Source organism: Gymnoscopelus braueri (genome assembly GCF_963280865.1).
Source record: "Gymnoscopelus braueri genome assembly, chromosome: 8".
In the NCBI taxonomy this organism is placed as follows: domain Eukaryota; kingdom Metazoa; phylum Chordata; class Actinopteri; order Myctophiformes; family Myctophidae; genus Gymnoscopelus; species Gymnoscopelus braueri.
This window is the reverse complement of record NC_137609.1, coordinates 15,538,831-15,564,648: the sequence shown is the minus strand read 5'-3', so window position 1 is coordinate 15,564,648 and position 25,818 is coordinate 15,538,831. Positions and strand designations below refer to the sequence as shown.

Here is a 25,818-nt window from a genome sequence, read left to right as displayed (position 1 = left end):
CAAAAAGTTTCAAAGTCACCGCAATTCCCAAAGCCGAACAATGTAAGGTTTGAATGAAGCTTCTAGGGGGACGTAGGAAGGATGGTTGAATCCCAGAGGGTCGGTTTAACTGAACAAAATAGAGGAGCCACAAAAAAGGGACTGCCACAAATTAATACAGGGAGGAAGAGAAAGAACTAACAAAAAACAAGGGAAAAGGCTGCTGTTGTAACTGCATGAAGGTTCACAATAACAGTCTAGAAAGCACTGCAAGTACTGGAGAGCTGGGCTATACTTAAATATAGCTAAAGGCTGGCAAGACCTGGAAAAGAATGGCGCCCAGACCAGGTTCCTAATATGTATTTATCGCCTTTTGTCTGTATACTGACCAGAGCAAAATGAATTTCCCTTGTGGACAATAAAGGTCATCTAATCTAATCTAATCTAATCCAATCTAAAACAAAACTTGTTGAAAAGAATAAAAAAATATTAGCCCCGGACACAGACTCGCAGACCCTTTTTAGATGGCTCAGCCCCTTGGATCCACTAATCCAATCTAATCTAATCTCATCTGAAACAAAACATATGAAGAAATAAAAAAGATTAGCCTTTTGTAGATGGCTCAGCCCTTTGGAACCACGATAAGGCAAATATTTGGTGCTGTTCTGTGTAGTGGTTTGCGAGACTAGGACAAACACACAGACACACAGACAGACTCATTTGTAGACCATTCGCCTCGAGGCCATGCCGTAAAGATTGATTTTGGGGGTGATATTCCTTTCCTTTTTTCCCGCAAATGCAGATGTCTTTGCATTGATACAAATGTGTCCTCTGCTTTATTGTTCAAGAGTCTTGGAAGTATCCCATAGTGTTTCTGAAATACATGCTGAAATACAAGCACTTCAGCTGCATGGGAGACCCTCTTCTAAACAGCTCACTTCCTACAGAGATGCGTCATAGAAAGCCGGGCAAAGCGTCTAGTGGTGTGGAACCCAACAAAAATAAGAATTGTTTACATGCTTCGTGCTTATAAAAGTGCCTTGAGACTGAATACTGTGAATAATTCTTTATAAAACTTTTCTCTCTGACTTGCTACATCCATTACCTGTTTACTCCGTATCAGTTACTGATTCAGCATGTGTCCATATTTTAACATCTTCAACAGCTATTTTCTAAAAGGACAAAGACTCAAGATTCTTTATTTTTTTTATTGTTACATCTTATATGAGTACACATGAGTAAAATTAGTTGGTTTTGGTTCCTCAGCATTGTAGAAGCATAAGTAAAAAGAAATAAGGATATTGGAGAAAAATATGGATAATAAAGGGGGGAAAAGCTAAGTACATGCAATAGTCATAGCACATCTTGAGGTACTTGAAGGTCTTTTCAATCTTTTCAATACTGCAGTTGGTTCATAACTGATTGTCTTGAAAATGAAATGCTGTTTGGCTGGTAAGAAATGAAAGGTGCTTTTCTAAAGATGTCATGCAACTGAATTTTTGTCTAAGGCTGTACCAGAAATGATGCTATTCGCCTGTACCCGTTCAGAAAAGTATGATGTGTATGTCCCCTGAAAAGGAAGACAAGATATTTCTCAAATAGTGCACACTGCTGCACATTGCGTACTCTCTTGTACAATGCTGACCTTCAAGTTCTATTATTATCTATTAAATGTGTGAAGGTACTCACATCACAGTTTAGAATTCTGTATCCCCATACTGTTTAATATTGAATTTGGAATGGCATTATTGCAAAAATAATTCATGACTTCATAGATAGGCTTATTCACCCACTCTTTGGACCTTTAGCCCCGTTTCCGTTTCTTTCTACGTCGTCCTTTCTGTGTCTGTGACACAGTCGTGTGCTGAGTGGGGCTGGGTGAATGCCGTATTCTCTCCTCTTCTCCTTCCAATATATTTCTGTATTCATTGATCTCGGTGTCCAAGGCCATCTTGATGTCCAGCAGGTTGTCGTAGTCCTCCTGGTGGTTGAACATTAGGCTCTGCAATTTATCCATCTCCTGCTCCTTCTGACCCAGTCTCTGTTGCCACATGTCCCGCTTCCTGTCCAAGGTCCTCTCTAGTTCCTGAATCTGGCACTCCAGTGTCCCTTTCTCTTTCTGGTACAGCTGTAGCTGTGAGTTTAGGTTCTCCACACGAACTTTGGTCGCATTTAACTCATCATTGGTAGCATTGACAGAAAGAGTCATCCTTGATGCAGTCTGCTGGGCATTCTCTAGCTTGGCTTTGAAGTTGCGCCCCAGTTCTTCTTTGTACTGATGGATCTGTACACCATGCTCCTGGTGGAGCTCTTGCATGGCCTCAGACAGTTTATTCTCAAACTCTCTCCGCCTCGTTGAATCCATCTCCACCAGACTTTCATGCTTGCTCCGGATCTTGTAAATCTCCTGCTCACTGATGTTCCTCTGAAAGTCAAGTTGCTGTCTGAGTGTTTGCGTCTGGTTCTCCATATTCACTTTCCTCAGTATCTCAGAGTTCAGCTGGGTCTTGGTGTCCACCAGTATAGCTTCCAAATGTTCCAGCTGAGCGCGGAGGTCGGTAACATCACCGGTCAATCTCCTGTTCTTCGTCAGCTGACTGTTGAATTCAGATTCCTTTGAGTTGAGGCCTGCCTCCAGGTTCCTCCAGTGAGTCGCTGCTTGGGCGAGGTCACTCTCTTTCTTATGGTTCCTGGATGTAAGTTTCTTATGCTCCTCTGAGAGATTTCCATAATCGATCTGCAAACGGGCTGTCTCGTTACCTAGTTCGTCTAATGATTTACGGGCATCTGCCAACTCCTCCTCATAAAGCCGCCGGATGTTTTCCATCTCCCGGGTCTTTGACTCCTCTTTCTCGCCAAGGAGACGGTGCATGGATGATCTCTCATTCTCAAGCTTGATGACTCGCTGGATGTAGTTAGCAAGGCGGTCATTAAGGTGCCGTAGATCTTCTTCCTCCTGGACCCGGGAGACACATGTCGGGCTGGTGGGAAACAAAGTCATGCTGATGATGTGTTGTTACACCTGAAGCTTTTTACACAAACTAAAGGGCCTTGCTCGTATTTTTCTCAACCCAAACCAACAGTTAGAGTCCACTGCAGAAAGATGTTCAAAGATTCTTGTTGTGTTTAAAAAAGAGCAAAATACAAGGTCAAATTAAACAGATAGGTGCAATACAACAACTTAATCAATATTCATTGCATAAGCAAATCAAGGTCAAAATCAGACTAAAGAATGTTTATGTGGACAAGAGCTGAAATTAATCAGTATTATCCTATGCTGTCTAGTTTACAAACTGAAATACTTTAAAAACACTGATACTGTACCTGAGGAAACATTGTGAGCCTAATCAGTAATATCCTGTACAATGAGTTCACGAACTGAAATACTTAAACATGTCATATATCTGTGACATCATATCAACGTCCAAATATGGAATTATTTGCCTCCCTTTTGACTCCCAACCCCACTGATAGAGATGATAAAGGAATGAAAACCCTGCTCTATGTTGATAAAAACTATTTCTAGTTAAACAGCGGAAAACCCAGAGTAAACAAGGGAACCAGGAGACCTGGTACTGCCAGACCCCTAGTGGTTGAAATCTGAATGGCCGGACTTCGCATGACGTGTGTTCAGAGGAAAAGAGGGACAGGACAGGAAAAGAGGGACAGACCGACCGACCGACAAAGCCTCATGTAGGCCGACCCCTTGGGTCTGGCAAAAAGATGAGACGGAATAAAACAGGCCTTGAGTTAAAAAGTTGACATTGTATTAAGATGGAGAATCCATACACGAGGCACCGTACAGCAAAATATCTCTCTGACTAAACAGTCAATGATCACAATAGTTATACACAAAGGAAGTTGTTATCTCACATCAGCTCTGATGATGACAGCTTTTCATGTGGAGCCAGCTCATAGGTTGAGAGGGAAGATGGCAAAGTGATGATGTGACAGTTTATCTTGGACAAACAGCGTCCAAATGTCTTGGACAACAGAACATTGACCATGGCTCTTCAAGTCAATTCGTCGCTTAAGGAGGTGTTGTTGCTTTGTCATAGATGGTCAAGTTAAATCCAATGAGCTGTGATTGTATTATTCAAGAGATAATCAGTGACCTCGGAGGGCCTGCGCTCTGTACAGCTCAAAACACATGCAGGCTCAGCCTCTAGAGGAAAGGGGAGAACTGATACTAGGATTAGTTACGTACAACGTCGAACTTAATAGCAAACTTGATATGACAAGTTGAAGTTATGCCAAGATGGCACGCTACAACATGATGCCAAGATCATTCATAAAACAGATAGTTGTTTAGACCCATCACCCACGTTTCCCAAAGAAGCTGTAGGTTTTAAAGATTGAATGAGGCTTCTACGGTGAAAGTATGACATAGCTGGGAGCCCACGTTTTGAGATAAAATAATTAACAGTGTGGCTTCATGTGGATCTCAGGCTTCATGTGGCCAGTCTATGAAGTATTATTACTCTAAATTTGGACAAGGTTTCAGCCCGTTTCGGCCGCCATTGACTTCCATTATAAAATAAAAGTTACATATTTAAATATATATAAAACACAACCACGGTGTGCCGGGTTATTGCACTGATAACATGTCGGTTTGCAACGTGTCATTTTTCAATGTGTTGCTTTGCAAAGTGCCATTTAACAACGATACTCCCAGTAGGCCAAGGAACCTCCACCCCAAATTTTCCTGGCTGGCTGGCTGGCTGGTTGTCTGTCCGGCTGTCTGGCTGTCCGGCTGTCTGTCTAATAGATAGATGTAGATATAGATCGGCCTTTATTGATCCCTGTGGTGTGGGGAAATTCTGTTGTCATAAATATGTGTGCGTATCTGGAAATGTCTGAACCTGCCCTGTGCAGAACTCGTGTTGCAGCATTTGCCAATATGGTTTGCAGGTTCTGTCAGGCGATCATTCCTTAAATTGCTAACTCTGGTAGTAGCCTACACAATGTTTGCCATGATTGGAATACTTTTTGTCTCGCCCCCACACTGTGATCAACACTCCACTCATTGTAACCAACATTACTTGATGAATTGAATACATAGGACCACAATGGAAACAAGCCCTTAGGGCTCTTTGGGTTATCCTTTAGCATCATTGTCGTACAATCAATCCATTGTGTTGAAAGGTGTACTATAGGCCTAATTGCATCTATGAACTTATATGAAAGTGCAGTTTATTTGTTTGAAAATATGGTCATAGGTTTCCTATAAAACTTTGAACAGCTGAAAATGTCCACAAATGCTTCAATCGCTACTTTGTGTTGTCATGGAATGTACATTAGAGATTAATATCTTAAAGTTGACAATTGTTGATGTAACATTAGTTTACAGTTGTTCGGATAATTTAAACAGTATTATCAGGACAAATGTTTTATGCATTGTCTATATCAGATGCTACTATGCAGTTTGCATAGTAACAGTAAATTCAGGTTCTCAGGAAAATCAGCGCTTATCAATTAATCGATAATCGATCGATATGGTCAACTATCGATTAATGATTTAATCAATAATTTGCATTCCTACCATTTATCATTGAGAAATATAATGTTATATGCAGCTGAACCATTGTTTAGTGGTAAGAAGTATTAATAATTCAAGATCACTTTAGGATATTAACAGATTTTTCAGATATGAAATCCTTATTACAAAGTATACTGTAGCTCTCACACTTTTAACGTGAAATCACTCTACTATGGGGGGGGTAATTTAGCTCGTCTGACGTTAATATAGTCATTACACTGGATGGAATCTATATCTATCTACAGTATCTATCTATCTATCTATCTATCTATCTATCTATCTATCTATCTATCTACAGTATCTATCTATCTACAGTATCTATCTACAGTGTCTATCTATCTACAGTATCTATCTATCTATCTATCTATCTATCTATCTATCTATCTATCTATCTATCTATCCATCATCCATCCATCCATCCATCCATCCATCCATCCATCCATCCATCCATCCATCCATCCATCCATCCATCCATCCATCCATCCATCCAGCTATCCAGCTATCCATCTATCTATCTAGAATAGAAGCAGTGAGATGGGAAATTGTGTACCACAGTTGCTCTCATACAGGGGGAAACAAACATGAAAGACAATAAGCAATAAGAATACTATTTCAAGCCTATATTGCATCTCTATATCGCATCCTGGTGAAATCTTGTAGTGTGTGATCCCCTGTCGCCGATCAATCATGCAGTCTGGAAGCCAAACAACTTAAGACACCCGATTTAAAGAAAGAGAGTTGTGTAGTGTGAACTGCACAGTGATCTTACAACTATTTGATGACTTGAAAGTCATGCGGCGACAGCGTAGGGGGCATTGATTAGAGACAGAAGAGTGAGAGAGGAAGAATTGTGTGGGATGTTTTGAATGGACAGTATTTGAACGGCAAGTTTTGAGGATAACCCAAAACATGTTGGACTGATTTATTTATTCCCACGGCACACTCCCTCACTTATACTTCTATTTTATATGAATATTTAATGTAATTCAGTAAGTAACTAAATGTTACTTACACTGTGGTATTTCTATATTGTACTACCGCGGGTTGGTAAATATGACACCATGCAGTAGTGGACAAAGTATAGCCCTAGTACTTGTGTCAGATACTCCTAGTCAAATATTACTCCACTACATGACATTTTTAAGATTTTCCAGAATTTTCAACAAATATCAATAATAGTGAAAATAGCCAAACTACAAGCAAGCTCACAACACGTTGTAAGCTTGTAGATCGGCTATTTTCACTATATATTTGAAATACGTCTGAAGTGGTTAATGTACTATTGCCTTCCTAGAAATGTAGTGGAGTTGAAAGTACAATATTTGTCTTTGAGTGGAGTGAAAGTCATAAGTATCCAAAAACACAAATACTCAAGTAAAGTACAGATACTAAAAACATTTACTTAAAGCTGTAATATTTCATATTTAATATGTATTTTTGTGTGAATAAAATGATATTATTTTACAATCTGTATGGTAGTGTCAAAGAGATTCTGTATTGGGGTACTCAGAAAACATAAGAACACGATAAGGAAAAGACAAGAATTCAGATTTCAAAGTATGAGAGATTTTTAGTACTCGAGTATGGAGCCAGACTTACATGCAGAATACAATGTAATGGAACGGTCAGACAGGACCCAACGCATGCCATGTCTGACTACAATTTATATAAGCTATGAACTTCTTGACATCAAAGCTTCCTCACATGGTCATAAAGGCTAACACACCCATCTGTTATTGACAACAACACATGGTAGCGAACTTCAGCTGTCTAAGTTAGAGGCCTTAACTACAAGGTTAAACTAGATACATGCACACATAAAGTAAGAGTTCTATAAATGAAATACATATAACTAACTCTAGGTATTCAGACATCCTTAACAATAGAGTATGTTAAGACAATATAACTTTGTCTCTCTGCTCTTCTATTGAGACGTTTGTTTGACACAACCTTTGAACCTTTGAAACAAATTTTTACCAAACGTGTCAAACGTTTCGTGCACACTGCCAGTAGGCCAAGGAAGACACTCCACTCCAAATGTTTCAAATTGCCCTGATGGTGGTGCTATACCAGTCTGCTTTATGTTTTGGCCTATAACTATTGAACCGTATAGGTCGTACAATGAAAACGTTTTGCAACTACTACAGATGTTGTCAGATGTTAAGATATGTCATATTCCATTCGCTATAATTGCCTTCCAAAGTTTGTGGGAGGGGTCTATTTAACAAAAGAATGCCAGAAATGAACCCCAAATCAGTCCCAAATATTAATCACACATTGAGGGGCCTCTAAACAACCCAGAGCCAAGAGCAATTTCTAACTGGAATCGTATGTTGAAAGGCCTCTAGGGAGCAAACCTCCAAATACACTTTCACTTCTGCCCATAGGGGAGACAACAAATCAAAACGTTGCACCATACAGTTTGTAAATGATACTTCCCCTTGCAGCTTCCTCGGGTCCTGGCGGCTACAAACCTTGACTTACACAGCCCTGGCTAGGCAACCCAGCCAGGTGGAGATGTGTGTTCTGCGGAGCGCCCCTTTCTATTGTAGTTAGCGATGTTCTATAATAACATTTTCAGAATGTATTTTACCATATTTATGTTGATACCGTAAATTCCTTTCAAAGGCCTGTTTAAGGCTGTTTTATAGAAGCTCTAGTAGTTCTGTTTGAGGCTGGATTTTTCATGAAGATGATCCAATTAAAAAATCTATCTATAAAAAATATTAAGAAAAAGGTTCTGACTTTAGACTATGTAAATGCAAAAAGCATAAACTGTTAATACGTGCTAACTGCTAATGAATGCATAAAGTATCATGTATATTAATGTCAATAAAGCAACAAAAAACTAGCATAAGTAAATGTTAAGCAATGTATAGCAATAGGTAGGTTAGTCAAACTGAATAAATGTGTTTATGTTTCTTCATTGCTTATAAATGTCTTATAATCTAACAATTAACGTGGTTATGATGCTATTATTAACACTTATGTAGTCTTATTAACTCAATAATAATAATCTTATAAGGGCCTTATTACCTATTTAATAAATGCTTACAAGGACCTTAAGATAAGGCGTGACTGAAATGGTAAAGGACATTCAAGAAAAATAAGGATAAAGAACAAAAAAGCAATGTGTATTAGTCAGTTTGGAAAGTGAGAAATGAAAGGTGCATTTACGGAGATGTCATTCAACTGAATACGTGTTTTCTTCGGGCTAAACAGACTCAGGCTATACCAGAAATAGTTCTCTTTACCTGTAACCCCTTCAGAACCAGTATGTCCCCTGAAAAGGATAAATATTTCTCAAATCGTTCGCACTGCTACACTGTGTACAAACTTACCTAAAGTTCTATAATTTTCTATTAAATGTGTTACATCACAGTTTGTACCCCCCCATACTGTTTAATATTTAAATGGTTTTCAAATGGTTTTATTGCTAAATAACTCATTACTGTGGTTTGTACTTCTTCTTCTTGCACCTATTTCTACTTTTGTTCTCAATCATACAGTCATATGAATTCATAGACAGGCTTATTCACCCACTGTTTGGACCTTTAGCACCACTTCACCCTTTCCATTTGCTCCCCCTCATCCTACTTCCGTGAGAGGGGCTCGGCGATTGTTGCTGTCTGTGCTCTTCCCATCTGTGCTCTTCCCGTCTCTGCTCTTCCCTTTCCAATAACAAGATCAGCTTTCTGTAGGCACTGATATCCATGTCCAATTCCAGCTTGGATTCCAGCAGTTTCTCAAATTCCTCTAGGTGGCTGTGCATCTGGCTCTGCATGGTCAGCATATCCTGTTCCTTCTGATGTAGTCTCTGGAGCGACATCTCATGTTCTCTGTCCAAGGTCCTCTCTAGTTCTCGAACCCGGTTTGCCAGTGTTCCTGTCTCTTTCTGGTACTGCTGTACCTCTGAGCTGAGGTCATCTGCACGGTCTTTGGCCGCAATCAACTCATCTCTTTTGGCGACAGAGACAACCTCACTCTTCCTCCTCAGTGCAGCCTGCTGGGCATTGAAGTTGCGCTCCAGTTCTTCTTTGTACAGCTGGATCTGTACATCGTGCTCCTGGCGGAGCTCGTGCATGGCCCTAGCCAGTTTACTCTCAAACTCTCTCCGCCTTCCTGAATCCAAGTCCACCAGACTGTTATCATGCTGGTTCCGGAGATCGAGTATCTCCTGCTCACTGATGTTCCTCTGAAAATGAAGTTGCTGTTTGAATGTCTCCAGCTGGTTCTCCGTGTCCACTCTCTTCATTGTTTCAGAGTTTAGCTGGGTCTTGATGTCTGTCAGCAACGCATTAAAATCTCCCAGCTGGGTGCGGAGGTCAATAGCATCACTATTCAATCTCCTATTCTTCACCAGCTGGTTGGTGTAGTCAGCTTCCTTTTTGTTGAGTGCTGCCTCCATGTTCCTCCAATGATGCACTGCATCACCAAGGTCATCCTCTTTCTTCTGGTTCCTGGCTTTAAGTTTCATGTGGTCTTCATGGAGATTATCGTAGTCAGCCTGAAAAGAGGCCCTCTCGTTAGATAGTTCGTCCAATGATTTCCGGACCTCTGCCAACTCCTCCTCATAGAGCTGCCGGACATGGTCCACCTCCTTGGTCCTTATATCCTCTTTCTCATCAAGGAGAAGATTTATGGACAATCTCTCGCTCTCCAAATCGATGACACGCTGGATGTAGTTAGCAAGGCGGTCATTGAGGTGCCGTATTTTATCTTTCCCCTGAAATGTCGGGCTGGTACCAGACATGCTGATGATGATTTGTTGTTACAGAAATGAAAAACTATTATTCTGTACCGCTTGAGTTCACAAATTTAAATCCTGAACGACGCAGGTTATATTCTGGCAGCACTGACTGGCTGCACTTCCTGATGAAACAGTGTGTGCTCACTGTGAGGTCATATCACTCCGACATCATCTCAAAGTCCAAATATGGAGTTGTGTGTCTCTCTGTTCTGTTGACTTTCAGTGTAACATTTTTAAACGTTGAATATCTCAAAAACTATAGAACACGAGTGACCGCTGCAATGTGTGACTTGAAGGACAGCTGATTGTCCAGGACAACACCCAGGCTCTTGGCAATTGGAACAGAAGCCACCAGGGAGTTGCTGATGGAAATAGTGGGATCCTGCATGGGGCAGGACTTACCTGGGAAGAAGAGAAGCTCAGTCTTAGTCTTATCTGCATTGAACTTGAGGTGGTGGGAAGACATCCACTGTGAGGTGTCAGCGAGACATGCAGCAATTTGCTCTTCAACCTGAGAGGCAAAATTTTTAACATTTGCCCAAAATAGAGATGCTAGGATTAAAGTCATACTGTGTAGCATTCATTTTATTCGTATTTTTTTGGCGAAACCTCTCATAGCTCCATTGTCATTACAGCATATTTTGGAACGCAACAATAAGTTGTCAGAAACTGTATTAATTAACATTAAATTACATAAATATAAACATTTCTGGTGTCTATGTCATTTGGGAGTCGGGGGCAGACAAAATAAAAACATAAATATCAAACAGATCAGAAAGTCTACATTTTCCAAAAGGATATGGATATGTATTTAATTCAGTCCGACCAGAAACAGCTTAAACAATGTAACACTCTATGACTACATCGAGTGTTTGTTCAGTAACAGGGGTCTCCCCGTCTATCCAGCTCTTTAATAAACAGATAAACATTTTAGGTGGTTGCCAATTTCAGCCAATCAGGAGACAGTAGGCCTGCCCATTTATCAGTTTAAATTTTATAGTGTTCCAGTTTCAATTCTGCTCATTTCTTTGTGTCATCACTTCCAATTTCATTTCTCTAAACCTGCTGTATCCTGATTAGATCAAGTTGACATCCCATCCTGAAAATGCATTTTCTGTTTACTAAAGAGCTGGAGAGACAGGGTGACCAGTGTTAATGAGTCTGTACCAATGATTAGCCTACTATCACAACACTTATTTTAACACAAAAAAAATGAAACAAAATCACTTACTCATCTTTTATATTGCTTTTTGCATTGTCCCATTTGGCTATAAAAGTTTATAATTATTATTGACTGGCCACTTTGTGGGTAATCAATCATATATTTATTTATGATCGAATTTTGTTCAGGATCTGGACTGCACCAAACTGCACATCTTTAGGCGGCTTTTATTTTGGAATCCGCTTACCGGAAGGCCCAACATCGACGGAAACACATTGGACGCATGTGCGAACGGTGGCGAGGTTTCAGTGTTGCCATGTCCACTTATTATAAGCGACTTTGGGCTTGTTTTTCTGTAAAGTCGCTTGTAAATATTGGTGGTTGCGGTTTTTTGGTCTTGTTTCTAAAGTGTAGTGTTTAAAAAATATATATATATATATTTAAACCAGTGGTTCTCAAAAATGTTCATGACATACTTATTGCAAGAGTTTTTGTGCATCGTGACGCGTTGTTGTGAGCTTGTAGATCGGCTATTTTCAAAACCTTTCTTATGTGGCCTAGTTGCTTCTTTTGGGCTTGTTTTCCCAGACTGGGTTGCTTATTTCTCTCACTAAATGTGGCAACACTGTGAGGTTTTACCGGGAGAAAGCAAAGTGTGTAGCGTTGTTGTTGTGTTGTTGCTACTTGATACCTGCAGGCTTGGTGAGTAGATTTGGTACTTTAAGTATATGTTTGATGCCGATACTTTTGTACTTTTACTTAAGTACATTTTGAATACGGGACGTCTACTTGTAACAGAGTAAATCTACATTGCAGTATTGATACTTTTACTTTAGCTGTAGTATTAGCCATGGTTCACATGTGCCGAGTCCCCCCTGGTCTAAAGTTGTGTTCGATTTTTTCACATTGCCATCTCTCACATAAACATAAACGTTCAGATTTCAAATATAAAGTGCTTACCACCGAGCCACGGATGTTACAAGGCGATGCGGACCGCGATGAGTACCCGTATCTCCCGTATTGTTCAATAAAAAGCATTTTAATCCCATCGCCGGCCATTTTCTCCAAATTGTCTCCGATACTTTCAACCATGCGACACTAATGGTTGGGAGGTGTATTGCACTCTGATACATTACAAAACAAAAAAAAACAAAAAAATAAAATGGCCGGCGATGGGATTAAAATGCTTTTTATTGAACAATACGGGAGATACGAGTACTCATCGCGGTCCGCATCGCCTTGTAACATCCGTGGCTCGGTGGTAAGCACTTTATATTTGAAATCTGAACGTTTATGTTTATGTGAGAGATGACAATGTGAAAAAATCGAACACAACTTTAGACCAGGGGGACTCGGCACCATGACTGTCATGGTATGACAGTCATGTTTCAGGGCTACTGTAGTATACAACCCTCGTAGACGTATTTATGATTCTGACGTTTTCAATCTACGAGAGTTGTAGGGTTCACGCCCCATGGAGACCTGGACTTTCTGCACTATGCCCCGCAAAGTACTCCAAACGTGTACAAATTGAAAATAAAGGTGCTTACCTCAAAGCCCCAAATGTTAACTACTTCTACGGGGTAGTAGTTTAATGTAATAATCCATATCTTTCAACAAAGAAGTGTTTTAATGCCGTCTGTGGCCGAACGCCATTTTTTCACCCTCGTTTACTTCCTGTTTACATTTAGTGTAATTCCGGGTTTCACCGGATGCGCCCCCTCACCGCCCATTGGGAACTTCCGACAGAATCGGCCACAGACGGCATTAAAACACTTCTTTATTGAAATATATGGATTATTACATTAAACTACTACCCCGTAGAAGTAGTTAACATTTGGTGCTTTGAGGTAAGCACCTTTATTTTCAATTTGTACACGTTTGGAGTACTTTGCGGGGCATAGTGCAGAAAGTCCAGGTCTCCATGGGGCGTGAACCCTACAACTCTCGTAGATTGAAAACGTCAGAATCATAAATACGTCTACGAGGGTTGTATACTACAGCTACTTTTACTTATAAGTAAAACATGATGGGAGTACTTCTTCCATCACTGCATGTATATGTGCACTGCACTGAGCAGTGACAGGAAACTTGTTTTAGTGGTAGAGTAGTTTACTTAAAGCAAAACATTTCATGCTACTGTAAAACAAAAACCCCAAAAAAGGTCATGAACATTTGCATTGTAATTGATGAACTGAACACACAGGAGCACAATGGAAACAAGCCCCTATGGCTTTTTGTGTTATCCTTTTAACAATTGTAAATTGCTAAATCGTACCTCTGTAGGCCTACTATTTGCAAAGTGTTAATAAAGTATTCAATCAATCAATACATCACGATAAAAAAAAACGATAATATAACATATTGTGATCAATCTGTGTAGCTCTTTTGTGACAAAAACTTCCCCACTTGGTTCTAAAACTTTTTTTATTTCAAGGACCCCCATAACTCCTGTCAGAGTTGCAGACCTGTAACTTCCAAGGAATCCCTTTGAGAACCAATCGGTTTAGTTGTCCGAGGAGAATTTCCTATTTACACAATACTTTATTTATATGGATTATATGCATCAGATTTGAGGGAAAGCAATGTGGTTGATCAAATGGGGTCAGCAGAAGAAGACATTTTTATGGGGTTGAACTACACCTCACAATGACAAAAAAAAAGGCCTGTCTAAAATGGAGCAGCAGAATGAGCAGATGATAATGGAAAATGGGGGGTAGATCTAGATACACATTACACACAGTCCTACACACACTATTCATGTGGTGTTTTCACATGGAGGTGTTGGGGATTGGGGAAGGGAGGGGATAATTTCCTTTTGAATAGATTAAACAAATCAACCCAGTCAATTTCATTAGCATTAATGCAGATGGTTGTGTGGGGGTTGTTACTTGTTGGCTGGTATCAGTATCAACTACACACCAGGGTGTGTGTTAAATAGGCAGTCAGTTCATTCAGCCACAGAGAGTTAAGAGTCATTGCTTGAGAAGGGAGTTAGAACTGACATTGATTTCTTCATCCTTTCCAGAGTTACGGCATGGAAAAAATAACTGAGAAACTGTTGCTGGAGAAAGCCTCTCCAAAAACCAACAAACTGGAACAAATCAAAACATTGAAGTAAGTATACTTATAGTTTCTTTGAGTTGATGTGTGATTTTTGTGTCCGACCACTGATTACTGCTATTTTGTAAAGAAAAACAAAATGTTGTTTTATTTAACCACTGCTATAAAAAAAAGAAATCTTACACATATGTTTTGCTAAGTGTAAAAAAAAAACCAAAACCTTAATAAAATAACGACATGCCCCAAATAGGGACGCACGCTCGTTGCAATGTGGTTAAAATCAGGACTGCTTTCCACCTACCATATTTAAAAGGAGGACTGTTGTTTACACCCCACACTCCTTTTTATCTAGTCTCTCTAGGCTTGGTCTGAAGTGCCAGGACTTGCCCGTCCCCTTGCTGTGTCAGCTTAGCTCCCTGGAGCGATTGGACCTGTCGGGGAACTGCCTGGAGGAGCTGCCCCGGGGCCTGGTTCTGCCTGCACTGAGCTCTCTGGACCTGAGCAACAATGAAATGGAGGATGTCACCACGCTGGAATCACTCGCCAGCGTGGAGGAGCTCAAAATGGAGGATAACCTGTATATCACTGTAAGGACTAAATCAGGGACCCCCTTAATGGCTTTAATTGTCTTTTCTTTTTCTGTCTATAAACGGATGCACCGCAATTTGACATACAATTAATATTGTACCTCGTTTATGAATTTAAAAATATATATTTTAATCCTCTATTTAACCATAGAAATCACGCTGGGATTAGAGTTCTTGCAGACTTCCAATTGGTTTATAAAAGGTGTTTAAAAGACCATCTTGCCAAACTGTCCTTCAATACTTAGTGTTTAAATCATCAGCTGATATAAAAAGGTCAGGTTTCAAGCCCTTTTGCAGATTATTCCAACAATTTTGTAACTTTTATAAAGTAAGCACATCCAGGAAGCTTTCTGATGCACCTTTCTCCATAGCCTTTGGCTTATAACTAATGCAGGCTAAGTGGCTGTGTTGTATAATTACTGTGAGTGTCTTGCTAAGTCAGTATATCTTCCTCAGGTGAACGACAATTATAAGATGATGGTGCTGCTGCCCAATCTGAGAGTTTTCAACGGGAAAGACATCAGCACCACGGCCAACCACATGCGCTACGTTTACAGTGAGAACCTCCGGACCAGGGTATGGATTGCATTTTTTTTTTGGGCACAGTGTTTTGAGATATGAAAAGGTCACGTTGGTTCACATCTTGCTTACACACTTGTGTTGCATGGTAGAAGTTATATGCATAATAAAGCTGAAAATGATATCAGTGCAGCACAATAAAATGTTAATAACCGAAACCAGTGAAGAATAATCAAATATAAATCAAATAACATTAACTTCATGTCTTTATTGCTTATTTTGAAAAGAAGACGGCAGACAGTCTAAAACAGAGGATACTTGAATTAACTAGCAGTGCATTACTGTTAGTAAACCCTGGGTTTGGCAGTGTTTAACGGTGAATAATCATTCTACAATAAAGAGAGGGCTTGTAATGTTTTTTTATACAAATTTTCTCTGTATATGCAATCTTTGTTTTTGGTCGACAGGTAATTGCAGTATGGTTGACAGACTTCTCCCTCCCAAATCCTCCCACCAAAGAGAAAATGGCTGCCTTGGAGAGAGACTTCATCAAGACAGCGCGTCTGAAGGTTAAATTTGGCCCCAGCTCCATCAGCGACTATACCAGATGGAGGGTATTGAACCATCATACTATCACAGACACCATTATCAACTATGGGCCTTAAAACCACTATGTATAGTAGTTGTACAGGATTAATTGTGGTCTCTGTAGCAGTTGTTAACTTGTTGTGGTTTCCAGGTGGAGAGGATAGCTAAGGAGTACCTCCGCTCTTTGACGGAGACAAAAGAACAAGACGAAGACACTGGGGAAGCTACTGACACAAAAAAGCACTGTGTAAGATTCCAGTAGACACCTTATTTTACCATGTCATCATAATGTTTAGAATCGGTCTCAAAACTTCATGGCTTTTGTTGCTTATTTCTGAACTGTGTGGAGGAATTTATTTGGAAACGTTTTTCTAGGCATAAATTGGCAGCATTTATTGTGTTTTGTTGGGAGCATTAAGACGGTGAACGGACCTTCTCTTTCTTAACAGTATTATCTATTCTGATCCAGCACCCGTCGAAATGTTGGGGATTTGCGTGCACCTCTTGACTAGCATTTATTGTGTCCCAACAGAACGTAGCTACTCCGGTTAAGAGAAAGGCGCCAACTGTGGCAGCTGACAACAATGTGAGTTTGACGCCCAGAAAGATAACCAGAACAGATCCCCAATCCCTGCTGGCTGAGGCCAGCCCCCGCAAGTCCAGCCGTTTGCAGCTCACCCCTCTGAAAGAGAGCCAAAGTACCGAAACCCCCACAACCAGGGGGAGCGGGGGGCGCCGCAAAGCAGTGCAAGCCCCTCTCACCCCCAGGGGAAGTTTGAAAAATCAGCAGCAACCCGAAGAGCGCCGACAGCAGGCTAAAGACAGCAAAATGGATGTCGACAAAGACGTTCAAGCCATTGTGCTGCAGACAGATGTTGCATCACCCAGAAAACGGAGTTGCCACAAAATTGAGGTACTAATTGTTACAATTAATTGTCCTCATGTGTTATATGTATTTATTTAAGCTATAGTATACTCACAGCAACAAGATCCTTGGCTAGTATCTCTCAGTCTAGCTTGTGTGGAGTTTGCATGTTCACGTGGGTTCACTTCAATCCATTCTAATGGGGAGTTCCAAATAATGTATACATTTGTCATTGTTTCTAAGGAGAGTGGTCAATTCATTTGTATTTAATTTTATCTAGTTTAAGTGTATACAGTGTACCAACTACCAAGGATGTAAATGTGTTGGGAGATACAGGCAGGATTTCATCTTTGGTTCCTAAACATTAAAACTTTTAACCATTACTGTACATTATCTCTGGGCCATACTTGTATGTCCCTTTGGTGTTTCTTGTCTCACTTGTCCATTGTACAATTCCGCCCCCTCCCCCAACATGCATATCTCCACCTAGGAGCGGCTGCGTCTGAAGCCCACCCACGTCCTGCAGTGCCACAGTAAACAGGACAGCCGTGAGGACTTCACCACCCAGCTGTGGGCCTGTGCTTTCCAGCCCACGCTGGGTCAGGATTCCTCTACTGCCGCTGGTGAGCAGCACTGAGCACTCACACCTATGCAGCATTTGAATGAGTCAGATCAGTGTTTCAGCTCAGACATCCATTCCTATGCAAATGTCGTCATTGTGTTGTTGCTTTTAATCACTCAAACCCTATTGACCGGAGTCCCCCAGGGGTCTACACTTGACACCCTCCTGTCTACCCTCTATGCTAAATAGCGTCGCCGAAAATAGCCAATCTACAAGCTCACAATGCGTGGCAAATGCAACACACAGCGAGTTTGTAGATCTGCTTTTTTGCAAAATGTTTGGCCCAGAATAGGGATGCATGGGTTCATGTGGTTAAACTAGAAACTTTGACAACATACAAGGTCAACCACAAGGGGGCAGTGTAGCATTCCTAGGCAGCACAATCTGCTCTCACAAAGTAATTAAAGTGGGCTTCCTTTGCACTGAAGCTGTTGTATTTGGTTTTATGGTTGTGGTGTGCATGTGTGTGAATATATATATATTTTTAAATATATTGTTAAATATAGTATAAAGCCTTTCTTGTGAGTTAAATTTGTTTGTACATGTTCTAATGAGCAACTCTCTCCTGTGTTGTATCAGATGATGCTGGAGGAAGCCGCCTGGTGGCCACCTGTGGAGGAGACACTGTTTGCCTGATTGACTGTGAAACAGGCCTGGTGATGAAGAAGTATAAAGTCCCCGGCGAGGTGCGTGCCAATTATAAAGCCTAACACCTGATTTATACTTAGTTGCACACTGGTGTCTGACCATTCCCAAGTATTGAACTAGACCAGGCTGACTATTACAGACAACAGTAGGGGGGTCACTACAGCATGAGTGGAGGAATCTAAACAACAGAGGATGCTACATTAACCTAAGGCCGGTTAAGCACAGAAAGCAGCATATTTGTAGGGTATTGTTCCTTTTAGCAATGTGGTCTGGCCCTGGTCTTCCATGAGACCAGAGCACAGATAGGGTTTGACTGAAGGCCATCTAATCAGCCCGGTTAAACACAGGTATTCTCTGCTGCTCCACTTACAGCCGGCAAACCACAGCTACACTTCATAAATTATTATTTAGCTCTTACATTACATTACATTACCATGGTAACGCCAGTCTAACTAGAGTTTATTCCAAGTGGAGGTTGGTTAACAATAAGCCAATCGTAGATTTATATTGACCGTTTTAACTGGAACATTTGTATTTTGAGGCTCAAAATAGTTGGAAGGGTAATTGGTTGTAATTGATGTCCCAGGAGTTGTTCTCTTTGGCCTGGTCCACGGTGCTGATGTCCAGGGAGGGTGGTGGAGTGGTGCGTCCCTGCAGTATCCTAGCGGTGGCTGGGAAGAGAGGCCTGGTCAAACTGATCCATCCCAGGGCCAACGTGGCCTACGGAGAGTTCCGAGCCAGCCGCAAGGCCCTGTCTGTCCTTCACTTCAGCCCCCGACAGGGCAACTTCCTCTTCAGTTAGTAACTCTGCTTCCTCTTATAAACATCATAATAATAATAATAATGATAATAATAATAATTATATAATTTATTTATAGGCTAGCCTGAACGGTATCTTTTATGTCCTCTTAAAACATGTTCTTATATATTCGGCTTTGTGTATTTTCTTAATCTGATACTGTAGGACCTACAGTATCAGATTAAGAAAATACACAAAGCCGAATATATAAGAACATGTTGTAGGTAAAGCCATAAATAATATATATATATATTTTGTAACCCTTTTGGCCTAATCATTTTACCATATATGTTTTTTATATTTTAGTATCTCTTTTTCTTCTTGTTTTGTTTTTATTTTAACATTAGATACATTAATATATATATATTTATTTGTATATACAATACAAAAATGATCTGTATTATACTGAACTCCATAGGTATGTGTACTGATGTACTTGATTCTTCTCTTTAGTTAAAAAAAAATTCCCTGCCTCATTTTGACCTTTCTGCCCTGTCCTGTAGCGGGATCATATGATAATAAAATAGTGCTCTGGGACATCGGGGGAGTGGACAGCCAATACAACTACAAAGTCATGTGAGTCACTTAACTAAGGATTTTACCTCCTTTTCATTTCATATTTGAAAGTTTGCTTGTACAATTCACATGATAATTGGACGGAAGCGTCCAATTCCATTGGTGGAAAATCCTTCTTTTTAGTAAGACATTTTGAACCTTGCCGTATCCTCCCCCCAGTCAGCTTCTGGTGTTGCAGACCACCGCCACCCCTTTGCATATCTGCCTACCCCCCAACTCACCCACTACACATCTCCTGTCTGCCTGTGAGGACGGCCTGCTCTGCTACAACATCCAGCTCGACAAGAACATCATGAAGAGGTGAGGGTTGTGGGGCATATGGGCACTTGTGTATTTTGGCCGATTTTCTGAACTGGTGGTAGGTGTGTCATTATAGGCAAATCGGAAAATCGTGATGCTTGTAGATCGGCTAGTTTCATTGTATGCTGAATCAGCATAGTGGTTAACTAAATGTTTTATACGATAAATAACAGTACATCAGGATAGTGTACCGGGAAGCTTTACTAAGATAGCAAAAACAAACAAACAAAATAAACAAGGATTGACATTGTGCAGAGTCCATATGATGAAAATGCAGGACTAAGTTTGACCTGCAATCACTTTTCACCCCTAAATATCCAAATAAATAAAGCTGACCTGCCATGACAAGGACCACTGTTAGCGAACATTGACGTACTCAGTAGGTTATAAATCCCAGGATGGCTGAGGAAGACTTCAACTGAGGCAACCTATGATTGGTTCAGATGGGGGGCGGGGGAGTAGGCACTCACTTTTTTCTTCACATGCTAAACTCAGACGCCGTGCTTGTCGACGACACGTGGCCATAGGCTGTTCAGCACAGACACTGTTCAGCACAGACACTGTCTCACCTTACAGCTCGCTCAGGCACACCTAACGAGCCTCAAGGCCTAATTGTTAGTTAGTTTTTTTTTTTTTCGGTCATAATTTTTTTTAAACAAAACAGTTGAACATACAGTACAACTTAGTCATCAAGGTGACTATTTGGCCGAAAAGGTATGGGCTGAAGCCTAAGCTTATTTTGCCCACCTTTTTTACCATTTAAAATAAATTATCATTATCATTGTCGGCATGCATGTCTTGTTGAGTTAACAAAAACAAGTGCTCCCCTCCCGTAGCTATCCTTGGGAAAACAGTTTGGTATGACCCACCTACCCAGCTATTTTATGTAAAAACTGACAAAAAGGGATACTTTTCTACTTTGATCCTTCTAAATTTCTAAACCTCTTTTAAGGCTGGCAATTTATTTCCTGTAAGGTAATGAATACTATAATAAATAGTAGTACTTTTTCAGCTCTGTGATAAACATGATTATAGATGGAGCTGTTCTTCTCTAAGCCAGGTGATGGTTCTAAAATGTGTTCTTCAGCAGGCCATAACAGTCCATTTCCCCCTCAGATCTGCAGAGATGGAGATTACCTTCCCTATCTATAAGAAAGAGGACAAGGACCACCACTACCACACCATTGATAGTCTGAGATTTGTCACTGATGACATTGTGGGTAAGTTGCCAACCTAATGCTATGCCTTATTTGAAAATGAATGTTGTTTACGTTCACAATAAATACAATGAATTAATCCAGCCAGGTTCAGCTCGACCCTATTAACATAGTGAATAGACATAAAAAGTAAAATAAGTACACTTATAATAAGTGCTGAACCCTCTCTCCCCATGTCTAGCTTCCAAGTCCCACATGCAGAGTTCCATCTACTTGTGGAGTTGGAGCAAGACCCAGGCCCAGCGGCATAACAAGAGGACCACAGAGGTGTGTGCTGTGGTGCTGGCTGAGCTGCAGTGGGCCAACACCGAGATACCCTACCTGGCTCTGAACACCTGTCCTAGTGAGTCCGCCTCCAGAACTTTAATTCCATCAAATTTCTGCTAACAAAGGACAATAGGGCAGGCCAGAAGACTGACTGTACACGCTTTCTATTTGTTTTACATTGTAACAGCATAGACCTTTTACATTATAACTATCCAACCAGAGAAAGACACTATTCTCCTGTGACCTCCAATTGCATCCTTCCAGTAGACATAGACTCAAATCAAATGAACTAATTAGTAGTTAATAGATGTAATGGTGGCAAAATCATGCAGTACATAAGAGGTACATAAGGATTCTGAAAAAACAGTTGCATTTGATTTAGTTTGGGCTCTGGCCCACATCATTAGCACAGACAGAGACACGTGTGTGTGTGTGTGTGTGTGTGTGTGTGTGTGTGTGTGTGTGTGTGTGTGTGTGTGTGTGTGTGTGTGTGTGTGTGTGTGTGTGTGTGTGTGTGTGTGTGTGTGTGTGTGTGTGTGTGTGTGTGTGTGTGTGTGTGTGTGTGTGTGTGTGTGTGTGTGTGTGTGTGTGTGTGTGTGTGTGTGTGTGTGTGTGTGTGTGTGTGTGTGTGTGTGTGGGCTTTCACCAACTAGTTGACTAGTATAACCACTAGTCGACTCTGTTGGTACTAGTCGAATAGTTGAAGATTTTTTTGTAATTTGTTTTAATGCCATAGTAATGGCCCATCTTACTATTATTATTATCCTCCTGACTTTATTTTTTTATCAAAAGGGGGTCAAAAGTATGCCCAATAAAAGCCTATTATTGGGCAATGGGGATCCTTGGAGACGGTGCTGTGCTGCTGTGCCAGAAGCGCTTCCCTTAAAACGCCATAAAAATAAGGGCAGGAGGATAATAATAATAGTAATATAGTAGTAGGATGGCATTAAAACAATGCCCCCCCCCCCTAAAAAAAAAAAAATATTGTAATTTTTAATTAGTTGTGAATGCCCTAGTGTGTGTGTGTGTGTGTGTTCAGTCAGATAAATAATGTTAAGATTTATGTATGCCTAGTTAGCATGCCTATGAAAATGTACTTGGTTTTTAATTGAACAAAATATAAGTTATTACTGAGAAAGAAAATAACGTGTGTGCGTGTACTCCTTTGTGCCATAGGAGAGTCCGTTGTAGTTTGTGGTGATGACAAAGGACAACTGTGGACCTATCATGTCACAAACCTCCTCAAAGCCAAAATCCAGAGCGGGAGTCCCATTACTGCCACTGAGGTACCGTCTTGCTCTACCACACCATTGATCAAGCTGCTTCATTTAAAAAATAAATAAATGTTGTGTGTTTGTGGGAGTGAGAAACTGTAAATGTAAAATCAATGCATTATTACGTCAAAGTACTGTCAAATGTACGCTATCAAATACACATTTAATTTCCAAGATAATTTGTTGTAAAATGGTAATTAACACTAGTAGTGCCGACACTAAACACACATTAGTCACATTAGATTTATTCAATAGACGATGAAACTGGTGCTTATGCCGAATGTCCACCAGATGGTGCTTCTTACACATGAGCAGCCAGGCAGCCACAGCAAAAACCTTACCTGAGTTTTTCTCTGGCAAAACCTGGACATACTGCCGACTGAGTCACAAGAAATGATAATATGGGTCTGACCACGTTCGACTGAGCCAGTTACAGGCTAAAGCTTAATTTATACTGTGTAAGACAACCCTTGTGAGACAGATTTTGGGCTCATGTACTTAATTTGGAATGTCTCACAGGCAGTGAGCCACTTGGCTTAATGTACTGTCACTTCCTATTTCATCCTGAAGAATCGAAACATTGATCTGTAATAAATAATGTGAACTAATAGCAGTGTGCAGACTGTTTTTATTTTTATCTCTTTAATTGACCCAAGTTTGAGTCCTGGGAGCAGTCATTTCTTATTGTAAAGCAGTGATTGTTAGAACTTCATTGTTTACTCTCATGCCAACGTTCTCCCTCACTCCCTATGTATATAATCTCATGAAATTAATAGACAGGTTTCTGGGGAAAAAGCAAGTTTGTCTGTCTGCCCTTTGTGGTTTCAGGTTAGCATTGCTTTTGTCAAGTTATTAAAATGGACAAAAGTACTGATAAAAGGCAAGTTTTTTTTATTGAAATTACCTAACAAATCTAGGCCACTGGATGAATGTCACTGAAGTGTGATCTGGGAACCTGCGGGTGCGGTTTGGATTCCAGCGGCTCTCTGGGGGAGGGGTTTGCCAACCTCTCCTGTAGGTTCCCAAATCACCCATCACTGAATCTTCTTTCCATGCTATTTGATTGGCTACTAATTAGCTACTTTTGTTCCCAGGTGTTGCAGTGGCCGTCCCCAGTGATAACAGACAGGGGTCCAGTGGAGGGCCCCACTATCAACAGCGTAGCCATGGATCCTGAGCTGCGCTACCTGGTGGCCCTGACTGACAAGAACATGGTGGTTGTTTGGAAGAGAGCTGATCCCTGAGGAGATAATGCATCTTTTAGCAGCTCTGGCCCCATACCTCAGAGTGGAGGTTGTCCTGTTCCCTGTGTAGGGCTGGTTAAAGCGCATGACAGCCTACCCATTGACTTACAGGCAACAAAAGCCCCAAAATGTTTATTTGTATGTGTATTTTGTATTTTTCTTTCTTGTTCATGGGAATTTGTAGCGAGGAAATCAAACAGATTATAGATTCTGTGTTACAAAACAAGTTTTCCATTCAACAAAAGTATGTTGAATATCATTATGTATTGAAATTTGTTTTGAGAGCCCCTCTCTGATTTGAAGTCGGATATCGGAAACCGATATCGGTTTTGAGTATTCTCCATTGATACTCCATGGATGGCTAAAGGAGCAGTATCATTTCAGCTGTTTCATACAGGGTCCCCACGGTCATGAAATTCCTGGAAATATTTTGAAATAAATTTAAAAAAAATCCAGTACTGGAAAAGGTTTGGAATTGATCAAAGGTCCTGGAATTTATCAAGGGTCCTGGAAAAATATTTGTCTATGCATTGTTTTTGGCTATTGATTTTTTTTAATACAAAACATTTTCATAAACATGTATAACATTATACAAAATTTGTAACATAAGTAGTTTTTCGCCGAACGGACTAACACCCCATCCGCACTGCCAGCGATGCGACGTCACGTGACGCGAAGCGAGCGGGCGATGAAATCTCATTAAAATACATGTTTTTGAATGAGACCGTCCTGACCTACCACGAGCGACAACGAACCGTGCAACGACGTCGTCCACCCCTCCTATTTTCGCTCGCAGGGTCACTATGCCCTAATTTTGCACGAAATGTTGAATGAAATTGTACTATTTTATATTCTATGCTTTATTTTTGCTACACTGCCTATCTTTGGGCATTGTACATAAGAGTAAGAGACACATTATTGCGCTGAATGATTGTTTTATAGGCCTGGAAATTGGGCTAAATATTCTGGAAAAGTTTTGGAAAAGTTTTGGAAATTCATTGCTAAAAATGTGTGGGGACCCTGTTCATACATTGTGTGCGATTTTTTTACGGTGAAGCTGTCAATAGAGCAGTTAGGGCCAGTGCTACCCAAAACATGTGTAATTGGAGCACTACTGTTATTTTAGGCATACTTTACTGATTACTCAATTCTCAGTTGGCACATCGTCTCTGCTGTTCAAAGTGCAATATTTACAATGTGTGAACATTCAGGGATGTCTTTATTTAACCCTTCTACTGTGGCCTGTGTGGTTCCACTTGATCTGTTATACTGTATGTTGTACCAGTGCTCCAGCAGGGAACCTGGTAGCAGTGCAGGTTGGAACATTTCCAGTCACAGATGAGCCAGCATTTTATTTCCTGTATAGTGAATACATGGATTATGTAAGACAGGATGTTTTGAACATCCTCAAAACAATGGGTCTTTTTCTTTTTCTTTTTTTACCATCTTAGGGTATAACTTTGTTTCATGTTGTATACGTTATGTTAATAGTTGTTTTAACTTTTGCAGGTGCACATGTTTTTAAATTGAGTTAATAAATAAATGTGCATAACTTTGGCATCTTTTGTGAAGTCTGTTCTGACTAGGCTAGACTGCCATCATCCAAGTTGGATTCCAAATTACATTTCATATAAAGTGTAAGTGCAAGTAAACAATATAGGGGACATAAGTACAATACTGTTGGTGGGTACTGACTGAGTAGAAATAATGCTGTTATTGTCGACATTCATCCTTTAGGGTGTGTGTGATCAGTTATTTTGGCTGGATGTGCCAGTATTTTGCTGACCTAAAGCAGTAAAGAAGCTATGGCTAGTTCTTG

The 25,818-nt window shown here is 40.5% G+C and overlaps 2 protein-coding genes across 3 annotated transcripts; one reads left to right on the top strand and one right to left on the bottom strand.

The window, feature by feature from the left end:
* Positions 1-1,783: 1,783 nt before the first annotated feature.
* LOC308090696 (uncharacterized protein) lies at positions 1,784-10,271 on the bottom strand (the record flags this gene model as incomplete). The annotated part of the gene is made up of 2 exons (XM_080435961.1): positions 1,784-2,960; positions 9,088-10,271. The coding sequence occupies 2 exons, from the start codon at positions 10,269-10,271 to the stop codon at positions 1,784-1,786; spliced, it is 2,361 nt and encodes a 786-aa protein (XP_080292087.1).
* A 1,738-nt stretch (positions 10,272-12,009) lies between these two features.
* lrwd1 (leucine-rich repeats and WD repeat domain containing 1) lies at positions 12,010-23,999 on the top strand (the record flags this gene model as incomplete). Of its 2 annotated transcripts, XM_080435765.1 has the most annotated exons (16): positions 12,011-12,132; positions 14,459-14,547; positions 14,846-15,080; positions 15,537-15,656; positions 16,067-16,213; positions 16,339-16,434; positions 16,720-17,100; positions 17,543-17,675; positions 18,254-18,360; positions 18,909-19,119; positions 19,625-19,697; positions 19,857-19,997; positions 21,114-21,217; positions 21,396-21,557; positions 22,658-22,767; positions 23,850-23,999. In XM_080435765.1, exons 2-16 carry the CDS (start codon positions 14,468-14,470, stop codon positions 23,997-23,999), a joined length of 2,250 nt encoding a protein of 749 aa, XP_080291891.1. In that variant the 5' UTR covers positions 12,011-12,132; positions 14,459-14,467. The 2 variants fall into 2 exon arrangements, with proteins under 2 accessions (XP_080291892.1, XP_080291891.1); XM_080435766.1 differs by lacking the exon at positions 23,850-23,999 and having other exon boundaries at positions 12,010-12,132; positions 21,114-21,213; positions 22,658-22,769.
* Positions 24,000-25,818: the final 1,819 nt, after the last annotated feature.